This window comes from Aotus nancymaae, unplaced genomic scaffold, assembly GCF_030222135.1.
Source record: "Aotus nancymaae isolate 86718 unplaced genomic scaffold, 86718_ANA_hifiasm-v0.15.2.pri h1tg000033l, whole genome shotgun sequence".
NCBI lineage: Eukaryota > Metazoa > Chordata > Mammalia > Primates > Aotidae > Aotus > Aotus nancymaae.
In genome coordinates, this window is record NW_026988447.1 from 46,938,021 (window position 1) to 46,958,934 (window position 20,914).

The 20,914-nt window shown below is 36.2% G+C and overlaps 1 protein-coding gene and 1 long non-coding RNA gene across 2 annotated transcripts in view; one reads left to right on the plus strand and one right to left on the minus strand.

Annotated features, from left to right (window-relative positions):
* The window catches only part of LOC135277796 (uncharacterized), a 77,166-nt gene that overhangs the window by 33,652 nt on the left and 22,600 nt on the right, over positions 1 to 20,914 (minus strand). The window lies entirely within an intron of this gene.
* Positions 2,422 to 6,343, plus strand: FABP2 (fatty acid binding protein 2). Its single transcript, XM_012472991.3, has 4 exons — positions 2,422 to 2,778; positions 4,283 to 4,455; positions 5,475 to 5,582; positions 6,020 to 6,343. The coding sequence occupies exons 1-4, from the start codon at positions 2,712 to 2,714 to the stop codon at positions 6,068 to 6,070; spliced, it is 399 nt and encodes a 132-aa protein (XP_012328414.1). The 5' UTR covers positions 2,422 to 2,711; the 3' UTR covers positions 6,071 to 6,343.

Sequence of the window (20,914 nt, forward strand, 5' to 3'; positions counted from 1 at the left end):
CCAAGTCTTTGTTATCATAAACAGAGCTGCAATGAACATATATGTTCATGTGTCTTTATAAAAGAACGATTTATAATCATTTGGGTATATACCCAGTAATGGGATTGCTGGGTCAAATTAAAAATCAAAATATGAAATAATATCAAAATTTAAAAACCAGGATTCTATTTCCCAATGTTCTATTCAAATCTGTTAGATATATCTTCCCCTGACCCTAAGTAATATCTTGGGCAAGCCCTAGAGCTTCTTTCCTGACCCTTAGTTAATAAGATGTTATCTGGTCACATTCAGTCACAATAATAGACTTGTTTTAGTAATAAACATCTTAAGACTAGTAATCAAAACTCTTACTTCACACCAAGTTTCCTCTCCCAGCTTGGCCTGTTCCAGGTTGGCAGCCAGAAGTAGGGAAAGGAGAGACATGGTGACCTTTTCTTTGTACCTTTCTAGCTACCCTCTATACTCTGACCCCATATACATGTTGAGCTGTGGCTTCTGACTCTACTGGGTTGGGGAATGAGAGGCAGTGAGAGTAAAACGAAGGAGTGGTTTTAATTAATGGCATAGTTAAAACTGGCTCTTGTTCTCTCTGCACATGGCAGATGTTTAAAGCTCATTCTTTCTTTTATATGAGTATATATATATATATATATATATATATATAATTGCATTTTAGGTTCTGAGGTACATGTGAAGAACATGCAGGATTGTTTCATAGGTAAATACATGGCAATGTGGTTTGCTGCCTCCATCCCCATCACCTATATCTGGCATGTTATCCAGATATAGGTGGATCTATCTCCCCATGTTATCCCTCCCCAAACCCTACCCCCACTGTCCCTCCCCTAGTTCCCCACACAGACCCCAGTGTGTGATGTTCTTCTCCCTGTGTCCATGTGTTCTCATTGTTCAACACCCAGCTATGAGTGAAAACATGCGGTGTTTGATTTTGTGTTCTGGTGTCAGTTTGCTGAGAATGATGGTTTCCAGGTTCATCCGTGTCACTACAAAGGACATGAACTCATCGTTTTTTATGGCTGTTTAGTATTCCACGGTGTATATGTGCCACATTTTCCCTTTCCAGTCTATCATCGATGGGCATTTGGGTTGGTTCCAAGTCTTTGCTATTGTAAACAGTGCTGCAATTAACACATGTATGCATGTGTCCTTATAATAGAATGATTTATAATCCTTTGGCTATATACCCAGTAATGGAATTGCTGGGTCAAATGGAATTTCTATTTCTAGATCCTTGAGGTATTGCCACACTGTCTTCCACAATGGTTGAACTAATTTACACCCTATCAACAGTGTAAGTGTTACTATTTCTCCACATCCTCTCCAGCATCTGTTGTCTCCAGATTTTTTTTAATGATCGCCATTCTAACTGGCATGAGGTGGTATCTCAATGTAGTTTTGATTTGCATTTCCCTGATGACCAGTGATGATGAGCATTTTTCATATGTTTGTTGACCTCATATATGTCTTCTTTGGAAAACTGTCTGTTTATATCCTTTGCCCACTTTTGAATGGATTTGTTTGTTTGTTTCTTGTAAATCTGTTTTAGTTCTTTGTAGATTTTAGATATAAGTCCTTTGTCAGATGGGTAGATTGCAAAAATTTTTTCCCATTCTGTTGGTTGCCAGTTCACTCTAATGGTTATTTCTTTTGCTGTGCAGAAGCTTTGGAGTTTAATTAGATTCCATTTGTCTATTTTGGCTTTTGTTGCCAATGCTTCTGGTGTTTTAGTCATGAAGTTCTTGCCTATGCCTATGTCCTGAATGGTTTTATGTAGGTTTTCTTCTAGGGTTTTTATGGTGTTAGGTCTTATGTTTAAGTCTTTAATTCATCTGGTGTTGATTTTAGTGTAAGGTGTCAGGAAGGGGTCCAGTCTCTGCTTTCTGCACACGGCTAGCCAGTTTTACCAACACCATTTATTAAACAGGAAATTCTTTCCCCATTGCTTGTTTTTGCAAGGTTTGTCAAAGATCAGATGGTTGTAGATGTGTGGCACTGCCTCCACTGCCTCTGTTCTGTTTCATTGGTCTATATCTCTGTTTTGGGAGTTTTTACACTATCCAGTCACATTTGTACCTCTTGAAATTTTGCTCAGTGGCCTATCACCATTCAAGATCAAGAGAAAAATCAATGAGCACTTATTGTGTGTCATGCACTGTACAAAGTGCCAGGATATTTATCCAAACTCCTGGCACTGTAAGCACAATGCAAAAGGACATACTAGAAACCAAATTTTATTAACTGTAACTTTTCACCTGTATTTCATCATAAAGTCTTACTTTACAAGATAATTGCTGTTGTGAAAAAGGGATAGGTCATGGTCTCATTTCCCAGATGTTATTTGATATATGCTATAAATTATGTGAGCTCCAACATAGTGTGCCCTTTGAACTTAGAAAAACGATCTTGAGACAACATGGATTCTAACTCTTGAAATAAGTATGCCCACAAATTGTAGTTTAAGACAGAATAGGGATGCTTCTCATGTTTTAATTCAGTTGAATTCCAGAATATCTTAGGAATGTACAGAAAGAGAATTAAAATTGCTTGACATGGAGTAGTTAGGTGATCTCCTGAACTTTAAACTTACACATCACAGTATGAATTTGGTTCTAAGATAAGAAATAGAATAAATTTTCACCCAAGGACAGACCTGAATCTCTAATTGCCTGGAGGCTGACTCAACTGACATCATGGCATTTGATGGCAATTGGAAGGTAGACAGAAGTGAAAACTATGACAAGTTCATGGAAAAAATGGGTAAAGACTTTATTTCTTTGTGGCTCATTTCTTACCTGCTTACAAATATTTTTCTTTCTAACTCCTAAATCTCTCAGCTTAGGGATAGCTCCTGATGTGGTAGTAAGGATCCAGAATATGTTCAGAGTAGAGAAATCATATTCTCACTTCTTACACTAGTAAGAATGCACTATCTCAGTAATGGAGGAAAGGTTTTTCGAGTGCTGTTCTCTGAAACACACCAAAAAGATCCAGATATGTTTCCTTCACTCTTTAACTGAAAAAAACTGTTTTGTTGTTTACAGTAAGAAAATGGCAGTGTGTAATGATAACTTCTAGATTTAAAAACATTCAATTCTCACTTTACTTGTTAAAAAGATATATATGTCTGCAACTTCAGGGAAAAATAAGATTGCGTTTGAATATTCTAGGTAGATGCATTTGTAATTAAGAATAATGTCATTGAACAACATGTATTTGGTTTCCCCCAACTTATAGACATACAAGTATTTAAAGCTATGGCAATACATAAGTCATCTCTACATTTAGGTGCTAAATATCTATTAATTATTCTGTTGTGGTCATTAGGTGCCCTTCTTTGAAGTCACATAAAATAAAAACATCTGATCCTTCAAGAATAAAGTTGAGGATCACATGGAAAAAAAAAAAAAAAAAACTTTCAATTCTAGGGGATGGAAAAGCCAAGACCATATAAGAAATTAATGGGAAAAGGTCTCTTTAAATTTACAGCTCTGAATAAGTTAGATTTAATTCTCATTTCTTCAAACTTATAAAAAGCTTTGGTATCATCTTGAGACGCTATGTATTTTCTCCAGGGGGCTTTAATTTAACTGATTTATAAATTGATACCAATACTCTGGCAGTCCGTATACTACACAAGATAGGTAAACAAATTTGTGTCATTCTCCTAAAAGAAAAATTGCATCAATTATAGCCTACAGTTTAGGACTTTTAAGTTTAAGTTTATAAAAGTTGTAGATTCTTATAGTGATTTTGGCTATAATATTTGCTAAATTGCTCATTTTTGTGTCAGTCAGAAATGCCATAAAAAAAAAAGACAATTATAAAGTTCAAAATTTTAAAGCCACTATGAAAAACAAAGGGGCATTTAAGAAAAAAGAATACTGTATATGTGGAATTAAAGATGTGCCTCCTTATAAACATATGAGTATACATTTTAATCCTTCATTTAATATTTCTAGAATTTGATTTACTTAACACTGAAATGAATAGTTTGTTAATCTTATTAAAGTTGCTGAGCTGAAAGATTCTATAATTCTGTACTCTACTTAATTTTTCTCAAGTTTTGGAGAAACAATTTTAATCAGTTTTCTTGATCTGACTGAACCTCAATTTTTGCAATCTGAATGCTCTTAGTGCAAAGGCAATGCTACTGAGTTTTCTTCCCACCCTCAAAAATAACAAACAAACAAAACATAACTTGAAAAAATAAACACTTCTATGGCATTTGACTTTATTTTCTCCACTGCCTTACCTTTTGTAGGTGTTAATATAGTGAAAAGGAAGCTTGCAGCTCATGACAATTTGAAGCTGACAATTACACAAGAAGGAAATACATTCACAGTCAAAGAATCAAGCACTTTTAGAAACATTGAAGTTGTTTTTGAACTTGGTGTCACCTTTAATTACAACCTTGCAGACGGAACTGAACTCTCTGTAAGAATTTTTTTATGAGTAACGCATTCTTGATTTTTCTACCCAGTACTAAAATGATCTCTGCTCTATTTCATTGGATGGTTTAATTAATGCAGGTCTCCTTCATTTACTGAAGAATTCAATGAAGTTTGTCTATGTTATGTACTGCCCAAATTGGTAGGGTATTTAAATATTATGCTTTTATCTTTATACACATCTGTGAAGAATCTGAATTGAACAATAAGAATTAGAAAAATATCCTTTGAATGAATATAGATCTATTCATAAAGAAATTTATAACCGTGTTTTTAAACAGTACAGCAATAGAAGCTTTTAGAGTTAATATGTAACTTAACTGTAATAGCCATTTAATATGTTGAAATAATAAAATATATGAGTAAATGAACAAATGAGTGAGTTACCAAATGGAAAGTTTTAATGTGCTGTAGGTCATTGGGAGTGTACCTTTTCATGTTTAAGAGAACACATTTTAGAAAGTCATCATTTTCAACAAATTTTTTAAAACTTTTTTAGCCTCAAAATTTTTCTATTTAAATTACATATGTTTGCAATGATAATTTAACTACTGAACATTTTATTAGTCATGCCTTTCTTTAATTAGTTTTACAATCACACAAATTAAAACAAGCACAGAGTTGTTAACCTCTCCATGAAACTAATTTTAACCAAGACTATGTTTCTGGATACGTAACATGAAAGATTCAAAAAGAAGGCCTTCTCATCTGCCTTGAAATTCAGCATATGGAAATTATTGAAGAAAACAAGTATAATGGTTACCTGTATTACTCTACAGTACTCTGTAATACTCTGTAGCCTAATGGCCTAGGTTCAACGCTGACTCTGTGACTTTAGGTGAATTACTATGCCATTTTACAGTCTCCTCTTCTGTAGAGATAACAGTATCAATTTCATAGGGTCACCACAGAGATTAAATAAAAACGTGTGTCTACAGAAGTCACAACAGTGCCTGACATTGTAAAACCCTAATAAATGCCATTATTATTATAATTAATATGTAGGGTACCTGGACCCTTGAGGGAAATAAACTTATTGGAAAATTCAAACGGACAGACAATGGAAAAGAACTGAATACTGTCCGAGAAATTATAGGCGATGAACTAGTCCAGGTGAGTTATAAAATTTATAGCTGTTTCCCAAAGGCAAAAATGACTACATGACAATAACTTTTGTCACTGCTGAGCTACATCTCCAGTAAACAGACTACTTTTCTCGTAAATCCTTCTGATTTTAAAAATATTGTATAGCTATTATCTGATGCCTATTTACTAAAGAGAACTTAAATATATGTCAAATAACCAATGCCTATTTTAATGGAAAATGTAAATGACTACAAACCAACATGTGTTTTTAAATGGCTGTATCCTATATCTGCATAAAATGTTGCTATCAACCACAAGAAAAAATAGTATAAACTCATTTAAAACTATGATACTAATATTTTTTCTTAATGTCTTAAAATTTTTTCTTAATTTTCCATTTAATTTACAATTAATTTAGATGCAAATCCTAATGGTAAATTCTTCTGTTTGTTAACACCTTTCAGACTTATGTATATGAAGGAGTAGAAGCCAAAAGAATCTTTAAAAAGGTTTGAGCATTATTCTTGGAGCACAGCCAAAAATACAAATTGGACAGAAGATCTATATTGCACCAGAACTATTTCTCTCTCCCCATCAAGTATAAGGCTTGCTGACTGATTGGTCCTTTTATAAACATTGGTATGTTTCCATTCTTGCCAAAGCAAAAGAAGTAAAAGCTAATTAGTGTTTAATTTGTTTTATATTCTCGAAGATAAAGATTTACTAAAAGAATTTGTGACATTTTTCAAAACAAAAATAAATACTGCTCTCATGTTGCTTTATATGTAGCCTCGCCTTTTAAAAGAAGAAGTATGTGAGTATGCATTGACAGATTGTTTTGGTAGAGAGAGGGTCTTACTCTGTCAATCAGGCTGGAATGTAGTAAGGAAATCATAGCTCATTGTAACCTCAAATTCCTGGACTCAGGAAATCTTCCTGCCTCAGCCTTCTGAGCAGCTAGGACTATGGTTACATACCACCATGCCCAGCTAATTTTTTTTTATTTTTTATTTTTTTAGAAATTGGGTCTTGCTATATTGCCTAGGCTGGTCTTGAACTCCTGGCCTCAAGAGATCCTCCTGCCTCAGCCTGCCAAGTTTTTTTTCTTTACATTTGATAAACTAAAACCATAGGCTGCATGAGTCTCTAAAATCTTGCACTGATTACGAATAAATTTCTTGCACTGGTTGTGAATATCTATTATTATAAAAATAATATATGCTCAACCAGAAAACTTAGAAATAAAAAACACAAATGTAAAATAAATAGTTCCATAAACTCATAATCCAGAGATAATTGCCATTCTGAATTTGATAGATATCCTCCCAGTCCTCTTTCCTGGGGGTAGATTTTCCCAATACACACCACTTTGATTAGGATGATAGGAAATAAATGATGTACTAAGTTAAATTAAATATTGTATTACATTTTTCTACACATAAGTGATTACAAGACCTGGCTGAAAATCAGGAGCATCTGAGAAACTTCAACAATTTCTGCATTCTTAATCTCAACTGTTATTGTACTATATCAGAATCTCTAGTAGAATTAAGAATTCTAGAAAATTTCCTACTGATTCTGATGCAGCCTGTCCACTAACAAGTGTTTGAGAACAATGGCCTATCAGTTACCAATGTCATTTTTAACCTCTCCATTTCTTTTTTGTTGTTGCTGTATTTTTTTCACATAAACACATACATGGCCAATTTTGCAGGGCTCAGAAAGTGTACTTTTACTCATATTTTCACATGATACACTCTTTTATGTGCTCCAAAGCAGGGTATATGTTAGGGAATGGAGGGGGTGTCAAATTTTTAAGCATTTGCAACTGCAACTCTACGGACTTCTGACAAATTCTTTTTCACACTGATGCAGATAACAGCTTAACATTTACATAGTTCTAACTACATGTCATACACTGTTCTAAGTGGTATACACATATGACACACACATTAAAATGTAGAAAGAAAAGTTTGAGTACCTGATGAAAATGAATAGATTAGAGAGTATGGTAAATCTTTGAAAGTTGAATACTGCGTGTTCTCACTTATAACTGGAAGCTAAATAATGTATATATATATGGACAGAGAGTGCAGAATAATAGACACTGGAGACCTGGAAGACTTGGAGGGTCGGCCAGGGGTTGGGGGTGGGGTGAGAGATGAGAATTTACTTAATGGGTACAATGTACATTATTCGGGGGTGGATGGTTACTGGCCAGACTTTACCACTATGCAATATATCCATGTAACAAAACTATATTTGTCCTCCTTAAATTTATACAAAAAAAACCTTAAATCTATGTTCATTTTATAATTTCACAAAAATGTTCACATAGGAAATAGTAGTTATTTAAATTTTCACATGCTTCTCTTCATAAAAGCTCAGTGTACTTTTATCCCTCTAATCTTATCTATCTTTCATACTTGAATCACAAAAAGGCAGGTATCAATCTCATTTAAGGGAGACAAAAGCATAAGGAAGGTTTTTAGCTTGTCTAATATGGTACAAAGTCTATGATGAACAGAAGAATTAAATGTAGGTCTTGACTTCCAGTCTAGATCATTATGATCTATGCTATTACTCAGCCTGTAATAAACAAAAATATATTAAGAAAAAAAGTTCTTAATTCCTCAGTTGCACCCAAGAATAGCACTCTAAATGAGTCAGGTCAGACTGTAAAATAATGATGTTCAGTGGTTAGACACATCTATTTCTAGTCTCATTGCAGGCTTACTTTTTTCACAATTTATATCCTTTCTAGTATTAAATTTCCACCATTTATTAGTATTGGAGAGCAGCCTATTATTTGTTAAGCAACATCCATTTCAATAACCCTTTTCTGAGAAAACTAACCTTGTCATTACAAAACCCTGCTTGGCCAAAAGAGGGTCCCTGACCCAACAGCACCCAATCTATCACAATTTGGCCAAATCATTAGCTCTGTGTAGAAGGTAAAATAACTGACCGAACCTACAAGAACCTCTTTTCAGCAAGTGTGAATTTGAGAAGTACACAGTTAGTAGTTGATAGGAAGGAAAAAGGTTTACAGAGGACATATAGGGCAGACAATAAGTAGAAGTAACGAGTACATGAAACCATGAACAAGCAGAAACTATAAGGTGGATACCAGAATGTTGGGGCAGTAGAAGCAGCTGGAGTGGTAGAAGCTGAAATATTTACACATGAAATATGGTATCTGGGAACTGCTTCAAATTGCTTTCTCCCCAGTCTAGGGTTGGGGAGGAAGATTGGTACAAGTTGCCAATTCTTGCAGTTGTTGCAAAGTGCCTGACACATAATAACATGATAGGTTCACTGAATAGGAACATGGGAATCCATTATACTCATCTCTGTGCTTTTGAATGTTTTTGAGATTTTCCATAACAAAAAGGTAAAAATATAAAATTACATACACATATAACTCCAGAATCCAACCACTTCCCATCACTTCCACTGCTATCACCTTAGTATGAGCCACCATTATCTTTCTCCTGGATTACTGTCGTAACTCCCTAAAAAGCCTCCAAACTTCTACCTTCCCTACTCCACCCCCTTTAGTCTCTTTTTCAACACAGCAGCCAGAAGGATCCTTTAAAAATCTAAATCTGATCACGTCACTTCTCTGCTCAAACTGCTGCAATGGCTCCCATTTCACACAGAGGAAAAAGCCAATGTTCTTACAATGCCCTGTAAGACCCTACACGATCAGAACCCCCATTACCTATCTGACACGTGGTCCTGTTTTTCATGAAATATCTGGGGGAAGAGGGTTTCAAGCAGAGGAAACACCCTGGAGCAAAGACACCAAGGCAGTAGCAAACCTGATAAATCTGAGGAACATAGACAGCCTGGAAAGAGACCCCAAGATCACCCTGAGCTGACCAAAAACAAAACCAATGTTCAGGAAACACAGGCTGACTCAGCCTCCCTAAAATTCAGGAATGATGTGGTGAAAGAGAATGGGTTTTAGAATCACTGACTTGCCCAAATTCTTGTCTTCCCATTTGCTGACTAAAATTCAAGTTCTGATTCTCAATTTTTCTCACTTGAAACATGGGGAAAATGTAATGATTGTCTGAGATTGTTGCTAATTGAGGTATTATATGTGAGACACCTAGTGTAATACCTAGCATATAGCTGGTATTCAAATGTAACACAAACATGTACCCTTCTCCTGTAGAGAAAATGCGGGCAAAGTATATCCTGAGTAGATGGGAAAACTCTTTTCTTAAAATACCTCTCCTGGAGTCTGCATGAGAGAGAGTGAGCCTTGGCCTGGTAGATGAGAACACTTAGTTCCAGTCCAGCCTGTGACATAACTAGCTGGGGACTTTGGGAGAGTCTCTTCATCTCTTTGGAATGTAGTTCAATCATCTTCAAAATGAGAGGACTGAACTAGATCTCTAAATTTTATTTCAGTGCTAAGATTCTATGATTTCTGAATAACATTTGGTGATTCCTTCCTTTCTTAAGCAGCCCTTTGGGTGTGGGCCACAGGGGACAGGGCATTACAATAATGGAAGGTAGGATGGGAAGAAGGAAATGTTTACATTATAAAGTATGGCTGGTTCCATGGGTGTGTGTCTTCTGCAGGCTCAAAGGGCCCTGTGCTCTGTTTAATGCTCCTCTGTATTGTTCTAAAATTCTGAACGCTTTTTGAACAAGTTCTGCATTTTCATTTTACAGAGGGCCCTGAAAATTCCATGGCTGCTCCTATTTCTATAGACTGACTATTAGTAAGTACAAAAGATATTTTCTATGAGAAACTAGAGAGAATGGCAGCAAGGTATCTCTAGGCACCTAAAGAGAGGTGAATGGATGGAAAAGACAGTTGCCTGAGATAAAATGGAAGTGAGAGAAGGTTATGTAGGGATGAGGAGGGTAAAAATTAGGTAGATGGTCACTTCAACATTATACAGTGCTTCTTTACCTTTTGCTAGTTGCTTTCTCTAAACTATAGTAAAAGATTGCCATCTACTGGCCAAGAATACAGACTCTTTCAGAGGTTTCCGATGCAGTCTCTTCGCTGCATTTCAGTGTCTAAACAGCATTCCAGAAAGGGCTGACATACCACATTCTGCACTTAAAAATGATAATTATTAAATGCTTCTTCAGTTCCAAACTCCATACTAAACAAAGTTAATACAAAGACTCCTCCTGAACTGATCCACTAAAACTGCTTTCACTGATTGAACAAAAAGTACAAAGCACTATGTGCCAGGCAGCAAGTATTAAATGATGAACACCACCAGTAGAGATATTTCGGTCATTAAGAATTTCCTCAAATGCATACAAATTATCAGGCTCATCTTGAGTCTGAATCAAAATACAAAGAATAGCATCAAAACTTTCAGCACTGGATGGCCGTCTGGAGTAGGGTTATACTTTCACTCAGTATGTGCTAATATGCAGGGTGGTATATATATATTGCCTTCAGGCCCAATGAGAAACCTTCAGGCTATTTTCTGGAAGAGACTTTACAGGAGAATTGACTGGAAAAGAAGAATAAGCAAGACAGTGGCAGAAGATGAAAGTTAGGAGCAAATGGTACAAATCAATAGTCATGGATAAACATAGTGTTCCAGAGGGCTTCTCTCATCCATGTATATCCTCATTGAAGTTTTCATTAGAATGAAGGATTGCAAGAAATCCTCTATGCCATGTAATCAATATTACCAGGAATGACAGAGGGAGCTTAAATAAATAGTAGTTAGGACTGCTGTGAAGTGAAGAAGTAGTAGAACTCTGAAGGAGGGCAGGCTGTTCCCTAAATGTCAGCCCAGTTTCAAAGCCACATCTCTCAGATGACAGGTAGTGTAACTGGGTTCTTATCAAACATACTCACTGAAGAAAACACCTGAAAGTCAAAGAACAGTAATCTTCCTAAACTTGATGTCCTTTAGGTAAAGGAGTATATGCTCAATGTCATTTCTTGGTTTCAATTTAGAAACTTTTTAACAAGATACATTTTTTAAAAAAGGATACCGAAGGGCATAAACGTGACACAGAACTTCTTCTCTTTAGCATTTCCTCCGAACAGAGCAGCCTCAGTGAAGATGGAGGTTATTTCACAATCCCAGTCCAGACTGAGTGTTTGTCCCTGCATGTTCCCATGGCACAAGGTGTTCAACTCCAGCAATACCATTTCTCTGTATTCAATCTGCTTGCCTGCTCCTCTAGTTTGTGAGCTATATGAGAGCAAGGATAGGGTCTTATATTTACACCCTACACTGTATCCCTTTAACGTAGTAAATATTAATGATTGTAGTTTGAGGCATGCTGGACAGCCCCAGCCTCAGAAAGCCAGCTTTCCCCATTCTTTCTTATACCCAGAAGTTCTAAAGAGGGAATCAGTCCTTGTTGTTCTTTACATACAGATAAACTTATTCTGAACCAGATCACCCTAGCCATAGCTGATTAGGTCAAAATGGCCACCTGATCCATGGGCAGTCAATTTCCATACTTGAGAGAAATCAGTGATAGGAGTACTTTGTCCAAGACCAATAATACTCATTAATTGAAAACAAGTAGGGTCTCTCTGTTGAGAATTTGCTAATACACAGAAAAAGTCATTAGCTAGTAATGATGGGCAAAAGTTAAAAGATACAGATGGAAAAGCAAACAACAGAGGCCATGAGGTAAGAGCAGTCATGATGAGTAAACAAAAACTGGATAAAAGAAAAGAGGGGTGAGATAATATATTTAGATGTGGAAGTAATGAATTATTGTTTCTGGTGGATAAAAACATAACTTGTTCAGTATAGGCTCCTTGTATCCCGAGTAGCCAAGAATACATATTTCTTTAACCAAATATGAATCAAGCACCTACCATGTGCTAAATATGACATGAGTTTTAGTGGCGAACCAGACAAATGTATTTTGTTTCGATGGAACTTCAATCTAGCTTAGAAGCTTAGAATCTAGACAAAGGAAGATACATTGAACAAGTAAAAATTATTGTGATAAGAATTATAAAGTGTAAAGGTGGGGTCTCATAGAAATAAATGCTATCTTGAATTACACTGTCCGTTGAACTATTTTTCATAAGGTGCTTGATTATATGGACTTCCTTGAATTCTTAAAAGGCCTAATTCACATTTCAGACTCCTGTCATCCTCATTATCATACAAATTGGCTCCTAAGCACAAGGAAGAGATCATAAAATCTAAATGAATGCCTTATTTATAAAACACAGCACTAATTCAGATACAGTTAAATGCAACTCCTACTACCACTACAAGTTAACAGTTATTAATACACGGTGTTTCCAATGTGCCAGAAATTTTTCAAAGTGCTTTATAATATCAATTCATGTTTATCATCACAACAAAGCCTATACAATAAGAACAATTATTACTAGCCTCATTTTACACATGAGAAAACTCAGGCATAGAGAGGTTATATAATTTGCCCAAGGTCAAAGGCCAGTAAGTCGCTGAACCAGGATTTGAACCCAAGCAGTCGTCCTAGAGTCCAAATTCAATTTTATTCAATGTCAAATATGTATTAAGCATGCCTTACATGCAGGCACTATATGCCAGGTGCTGATCTAGGGGTTAGAGATACAACAAAGAACAATACAGATAAAAATCCCTCTTGTCATGGAAGGGACAGAAATAATAAACAAGAGAATGAAGTGAAATATATAGTACATTAGATTATATAAGTGCTATTGAGATAAAGAAAAACAGAAAGAGGAATGTGGAGTGTCAAGAGGTTTGATCATGGGTACAGTTTTAAATAGAGAGTCAGATGGCACTGAATTAGGTAACATTGAGCAACAGACTGAAGGGAGTGAGAGAATGAGTCATTCTAAGTATATTTTAGTCAGAGCCCTGGATTTGGATCCTTGAGAGACTGACAGTCTTAAAAGAGCCTTGGAATTACACTGAGTATTTCTGGAATCTGTAATACAAAAAGCCTTGGGCTGGATATAGTAGCTCACACAAGCAATCCCAGGTACTTAGGAGGCTGAGGCAGGAGGATCCCTAGAGCCCAGGAGTTCAAGGCTGTAGTGAGCCATGATCATGCCACTGCACTCCAGGCTGGGAGAGACCCTGTCTCAAAAAACAAAGAGCCTAATTAGCATAGCCTATGGGGGCTCAAAGTTGCTAGCTAAGGAAGAACAGAGTAATGTAACAAAATAAGCTTTATGAAACAAGCAATAGACTCTTATCTTTTGAACTGGAATATCTGAAGGATTGTTTTGTGAGGTAACAATACTGAAAAATTTGTGAACTCTATTCTTCCCAGTTTCTAGCTGTTATAAAACCAATACATGATCTATTTTAATCTGCCTGGGTTACAAATCAATGAAGTCATTCTTACTCCAGGGAGAGTAGCCCTGTCTTCTTGTGGGGGTCATATTACTCATTTCCTTAGGTTCCTAGGGAGTACACTTAATCCCCAGGAGAGAGAACCTCTATGAAAAGAAAGTTGTTTATGAAATTTAGTGTGCATGCGAATGATGAAGGAACAGAGAAAAAGATCACAACTGGTTCTGCAACCCCCACAGGTGATTCCCAGGCAAGCTGGGTCTGGAGTGGACCTCTAACAGTTCTACAGCAGAGAGGCCTGACTGTTAGAAAGAAAACTAAAAAACAGAAAGAAATAGATTCAACAGCAACAGAAAGTATGTCCACTCAGAGACCCCATCCGAAAGTCACCAACTTGAAAGACCAAAGGTAGACAAATCCACAAAGATGGGATGAAATCAGCACAAAAAGGATGAAAACACCAAAAACCAGAATGCCTCTCCTCCTCCAAGGGATCATAACTCCTTACCAGCAAGGGAACAAAACTGGATGCAGAATGAATTTGACAAATTGACAGAAGCAGGCTTCAGAAAGTGGGTTGCAAGCAGCAATTATCTGAAGCCTCTGGACTTGTTCAATCAGATCTGAGAACAAAGTACTGGACTAGATGGTGTCCTCAAAGTCTTACCATGGGTCCTGGAATATTAGGGTTTGGTTGGCAGCAGAAACTCCTCCTTTCACATCTATAATTACCTTTTGGGCTATCAGCTGGGACATGGGAGCCAAAAGGGCTTAGGTATCTTCCACCTCACAGATCCAGTGTCTTCTAAGCTTTTCTACTTTCTTTAATTTTTTTTTAGCACCTGAAAACTTCACCTTTTAAGACTTTAAAGAGCCCCACTTAAGACATAAAGGCAAGGGCCAGATGTGGTGGCTCACACTCAAAATCCCAGTGCTTTGCGGGGCCAGGTGAAATAATCACTTCAGGCCGAGAGTTTGATACTAGCTTTGGCAACCCAGTGAGAATCTGTCTCTCCCTCTCTCTATATATAAAAATACATAAACAGAATTATTTACTTAAGAACTGCTATGCTACCCTGATTGCTTCCAGAGAGTCCAATTTAATAAATTACAAGAATTATCTGTTTTAGAACTTTAAGGTTGATTTAGTCCCCTAATGAAGACCAGTGTGACTTTTTGTTGTGGGGAAGGTGAAGACTGTCAAGTATCAATATTCTTTTTTTTTAGGGTGGGGGGGTTCTTTTACTGTGGTAAGAGACATATAATATACAATTTGCCATTTTAACTATCTTATATGTCAATTGAGACTATTAATTATATTCACAATGTTGGGATCACCAACACTGAAACATCACCACCATCTGTTTCCAAAAATTTTTGTAACCACAAAGAGAACCTTCCCATTAAGCAATAACACTCAATTCCCCCATCTCTGAAGACCCTGAAAAATCACGTTTTCTCCCATTCTATAGATTGTCTTTTTACTTGTGTCTGGCTTAAATGAAATGCTTATTTCATTTAGCATTTTTTCAAACATTATTTTAAAACACTTGGCATTATTTCAAGACTCATCCATGTTGTAGCACGTTATCAGAATTTCATTCCTTTTTATTGCTGAGTAATAATTAGCTATGTGTATAACTACATTTGGTTTATCCATCCATTTACGGACAGTTGAGTTGTTTCCACTTTTTGGCTATTGTTAATAGTGCTGCGATGAAACAGCATACTTGGTGTATACTTGGTGTACAACTATCTGAGTCTTTGTTTCAAATTATTTGGGTTACATACCTAGAAGCAGAATTGCTAGGTCATATGGTTCTTCTTTAACTTTCTGAGGAGCCTCTAAATTACTTTCCATAATGGCTGCATCATTTTACATTCCCACCAGCAACATTAAAGGATTTAAGTTATCCCACATCCCTGCCAACACTTGTTATTTTCTGTATTATTATTATTATTATTATTATATTATTATTGCCATCCTAGTGATGTGAAGTGGTAGCTCATTGAGATTTTGATTTGCACATCCCTAATGACTAATGGTGTAGAGCATATTTTCAACTGCATGTTGGCTATTTGTGTATCTTCTTTGAAGAAATGACTGTTCAAGTCGTTTATCAGTCCCTTTTAAACTAGGTTATCTTTTTGTTGTGGAGTTGTAGAAGTTCTTTATATAGTCCGTATATTAAATCTTTATCAGATATGAGTTACAAAAATTTTCTCCCATTCTGTAAACTGTCTTCTTACTTTCTTTATAATAATCTTTGATGCCCAAAGGTTTTAAATTTTGATGAAGTCCAATTTATCTCTTTTGTTGTTGTTGCTTGATGTTAGCTGTGAGTTTTCATTATACCCTTTATGAAGTTGAGGAAGTTCCCTTCTATTCTCAGTTTTCTCAGTGTTTTTATTAGGAAAGGGTATTAGATTTCACCAAATGCCATTTTTTCGGCTCAATTGAAATGAAATGGTTGTCTTTTTTCCCTTTGTTTTACTAATGTGGCATATTATACTAATTGACTTTCTTATGTTGAACTACCCTTGCATTCCTGGGATAAACTTCACTTGGTAACAGCACACAATCCTTTAAAATTCTGTTGGTTTGGGTTTGCTAGTACTTTTTGAGATTTTTTTATTGTTTACTTTTTTATTTATTTTTTTATTGCATTTTAGGTTTTGGGGTACATGTGAAGAACATGCAAGATTGTTGCATAGGTGCATACGTGGCAGTGTGATTTGCTGCCTTCCTCCCTTTCACCTATATCTGGCATTTCTCCCTATGCTATCTCTCCCCAACTCCCCACCCCCCGCTGTCCCTCCCCTATTTCCCCCCAACAGACCCCAGTGTGTAGTGCTCCCCTCCCTATGTCCATGCGTTCTTATTGTTCAACACCCGCCTATGAGTGAGAACATGCAGTGTTTCATTTTCTGTTCTTGTGTCAGTTTGCTGAGAATGATAGTTTCCAGCAAACCAACCAATCATCCCAGGTACAAACTCTAAAACATAATTAAACAGGTCATAATATTCCTAAAATTTAGAGGCTATTCATTAAAGCAGAATGAAATAAACTTTGTCGGCAAACTTTAGAATTCTGTCTCATTCCCCATTCACTGCTAAGGATTTGACAGTAACCTTAAGACTTTCCTGTTACTCCTTCTATCTGTCCCTCAAATCCTTCTCTCATATGGCTCTGATAGAGACCTCTATTTTTTTACATGTAAAAAGCTAAACAATGTGAGATAAAAAAAAATAGGATGTATAAATTCTGAGATGATTAGAATACGCCTTAAAATGCTATTTCGCAATAAGGATATATAAAGAACAATACTCTACGAAAACACTCCCTTCTATTATACAATGGGGTAAACAGATTTTTGTGATCTCTAAAACATTATTCCTTTGAGATGAGATTTCAACATCCTATTGCCCTTGCTAATGATGTCACTGGACTTCATGATAACAATATTCATTTGGTTATCATGGATCAGCTGTTTTTTTCTTTTATGAGCTACTCGGAGACCTTTAGAAGGTTACTACACCTGGGAGAAGGAGGGTTGCCTGACTCACTCTTGGTAATTCAAGCAAGAATCTTTGAGCAATCAGTATCCAAGCTGAGACCTGAAGCAACAGAGGCATGGACATGCAGGGGATTGGGGACTGGAAAAAGTTTAATAGATCTAGATCTTAGAGTACATGGTAGGGAATGGAAAAAGTGATGGGAGACTTAAGTTGTGGCTTTGTAAACCATGTTAAGGATTGTGGTTTATACTTCCCTTTGGAGGAATGAAATAGGGATCCACAGGAGTTTCTGCTGATTTCCACTTCTTCCAGACTACTCAATGGGTGATGTTGACTGCAGAGTCCAGAGAGAGAGGGTATAACTATAGCTCTACCTCAATAGCATCTGCATCCACATGCTCACATACACTTAGTCCACTCACGTCCCCAAAATTATCAAAATGCAAAAGAAAGGGCTGTGTCTGCCCTTAGCTTGTTGGCTCAATCATATCATCAGTAGGAAAGGTCTGTAGGGAAATTGGCACCCAAGTTCTGTATATTCTTTTCTAGATAGACTACAGGTAAGTGATAAAAACTGACAAGCTACAGAGTTGAGGAGCTGAAGAAGGAAAAGTGTAATGTTAAATACGTAATCTGAGTATTAAGAAAAAAAACTAATGATGCTACTCTACAGAAATAACAGGATTTCCTACCTAATGTTAAGTCAATGCTACTGACAACTTTAAGATTGAAAGCTTAACATGCTTATTTTTGTTAGCAGGCTTGTATAAGCCCAAGTCCTATTTGCTTTAAATTGATCCTATTTGGATCCTTCTGAGAAGCTTAAAGTGGCCATGAGACATGGGTGAGGTCATGGTGAAAATGGTAAGAAGCCATTTTGGTTTCTTCCTGCCAGCCTTCTTTCTTGAGCCAGGCACTTTCATTTTAATTGCTACAAGATTATATGGTAGACAGATATAATCCCAGAGGGTGATACAGTGTAATAATATCCTTAACAGGCAAATCCAAGGCATACCCCGTCCCAAGTTGATCACTACTGCAAGTCACAAAATACCTAAGTAACTTTTAGGTGACTTTCTCATAAACACCAGATGACATGGATTTTCTTACCAAAATATAATAGTGGTTTGAGACCCAGCATCCTTCTAAAATATTGTCATTGCTGCCGATTTCCTTTCTCAGAGAATTAGGAGAGAAACAACGGTTTCTCTATAAGTTGGTATCTACAAGTTGTTCAGGTGGGTGCTTTATGGAATTTTATCAAAATTATACTTTACAAGATAATTGCTGTTGTAAAAAAGGGATAGGTCATGTTCTCATTTCCCAGATGTTATTTGATATATGCTATAAATTACGTTAGCTCCAACATAATATGCCCTTTGAACTTAGAAAAACAATCTTCAGACAACATGCATTCTAACTCTTGAAATAAGTATGCCCATTTTATATATATATATATATATACACACACACACACACACACACACACATACATATAGTTATTATTAACATCTTCATTTTATTGATGAGAAAACTGAGGCTCAGTGAGTTGCATAATCTGACAAAGATTGTGCAGAGTAATGTATCTTTAGTCAGTACTGAAACACGTCAATGGGTTTTGTTTCTAAAACACGTATTCTTTTCACTGTACCACATTTCTATTTCAGTGACCAGATATACCCATTTTTCTGACCTAGAAAGAAAGATTGGATTCATCATCCATAGGCTTCTGAGTTGACAAATCACCATAAGCAGTTGACTACCTGAGAGACTCTTTAGTCCTCAGTTTCAAACAAACTTTTCTACTTCCCTCCAAGCTGAAAGTATATTAGGTTAATGATTTCCAAATGATAAGGTATTAAATCTTTGACAAAAAGAGAAAAAATCACAATGCACCCAATTTTGAAGTAAAGTTTAAATTAGGAACATAAACAACTTTCCATTATGACCTTTGTCCCCAACACCAGTATGTATGTGTGGTTTTTTTTTTCTTTCCCTTTTTGACATTAAAAAACTATTTTTTTTTTTTTTTAGAGATGGGGTCTCTCTGTTGTCCTGGCTGGAGTGCACTGGCATGATCACAACTCATTGCAATCTCGAACTCCTGGCCTCAAGAGATCCTCCTGCCTTAGCCTCCCAAGTAGCTGGGACTACAGGCACATTCCATTACACCCGGCTAATTTATTTCATTATAATTTTTAAAGCCAGGCTCTTGCTATGTTGCTTAGGCTGGTCTCAAACTGCTGGTTTCAAACTCCTGGCCTCAAGTGATTCTCCTGCCTCAGCCTAGTAGCTGGGATTACAGGCAAGAGTCAGTGCACCAGCAACTCTTTTCCTTTTTTAATGAAATAATAGAGCTAGTAGAAGATAGGTTGCTTTTTAATGTGCTTACCTAATAAAATAAAAAGTGGGCAACTTAAACTAAAAAAAAATCAAACAATATCAAAAGTGTTCAAAAGATTTTTAAAAATCAAAATATAAAATAATATCAAAATTTAAAACCAGGATTCTATTTCCCAATGTTCTATTCAAATCTGTTAGATATATCTTCCCCTGACCCTAAGTAATATCTTGGGCAAGCCCTAGAGCTTCTTTCCTGACCCTTAGTTAATAAGATGTTATCTGGTCACATTCAGTCACAATAATAGACTTGTTTTAGTAATAAACATCTTAAGACTAGTAATCAAAACTCTTACTTCACACCAAGTTTCCTCTCCCAGCTTGGCCTGTTCCAGGTTGGCAGCCAGAAGTAGGGAAAGGAGAGACATGGTGACCTTTTCTTTGTACCTTTCTAGCTACCCTCTATACTCTACCCCACATACATGTTGAGCTGTGGCTTCTGACTCTACTGGGTTTGGGGATGAGAGGCAGTGAGAGTAAAATGAAGGAGTGGTTTTAATTAATGGCATAGTTAAAACTGGCTCTTGTTCTCTCTGCACATGGCAGATGTTTAAAGCTCATTCTTTCTTATATGCTAGTTTTTATACTATCCAGCCACATATATACCTCTTGAAATTTTGCTCAGTGGCCTATCACCATTTAAAATCAAGACAAAAATCAATGAGCACTTATTGTGTGTCATGCACTGTACAGAGTGCCAGCATATTTATCCAAACTCTTGGCAATGCTAAACACAGTGCAAAAAGACATGTTAGAAAACAAATTTTATTAACTTTAACTTTTCTACTATAAGATAATTGCTGTTGTGAAAAAGGGATAGGTCATGCTCTCATTTCCCAGATGTTGATATATGCTATAAATTAATTAGCTCCAATATAGTGTGCCCTTTGAACTTAGAAAAACAATCTTCAGACAACGTGCATTCTTACTCTTGAAATAAGTATGCCCACAAATTGTAGTTTAAGACAGAATAAGGATGCTGTTCATGTTTTAATTCAGTTTAATTTCAGAAGATCTGAAGAATGTACAGAAAGATAATTAAAATTGTTTGACATAGAGTAGTTAGGTGATCTCTGAACTTTAAACTTCCACGTCACAGTATGAAGTTGGTTCTAAGATAAGAAATATAATAAATTCTCGCCCAAGGACAGACCTGAATC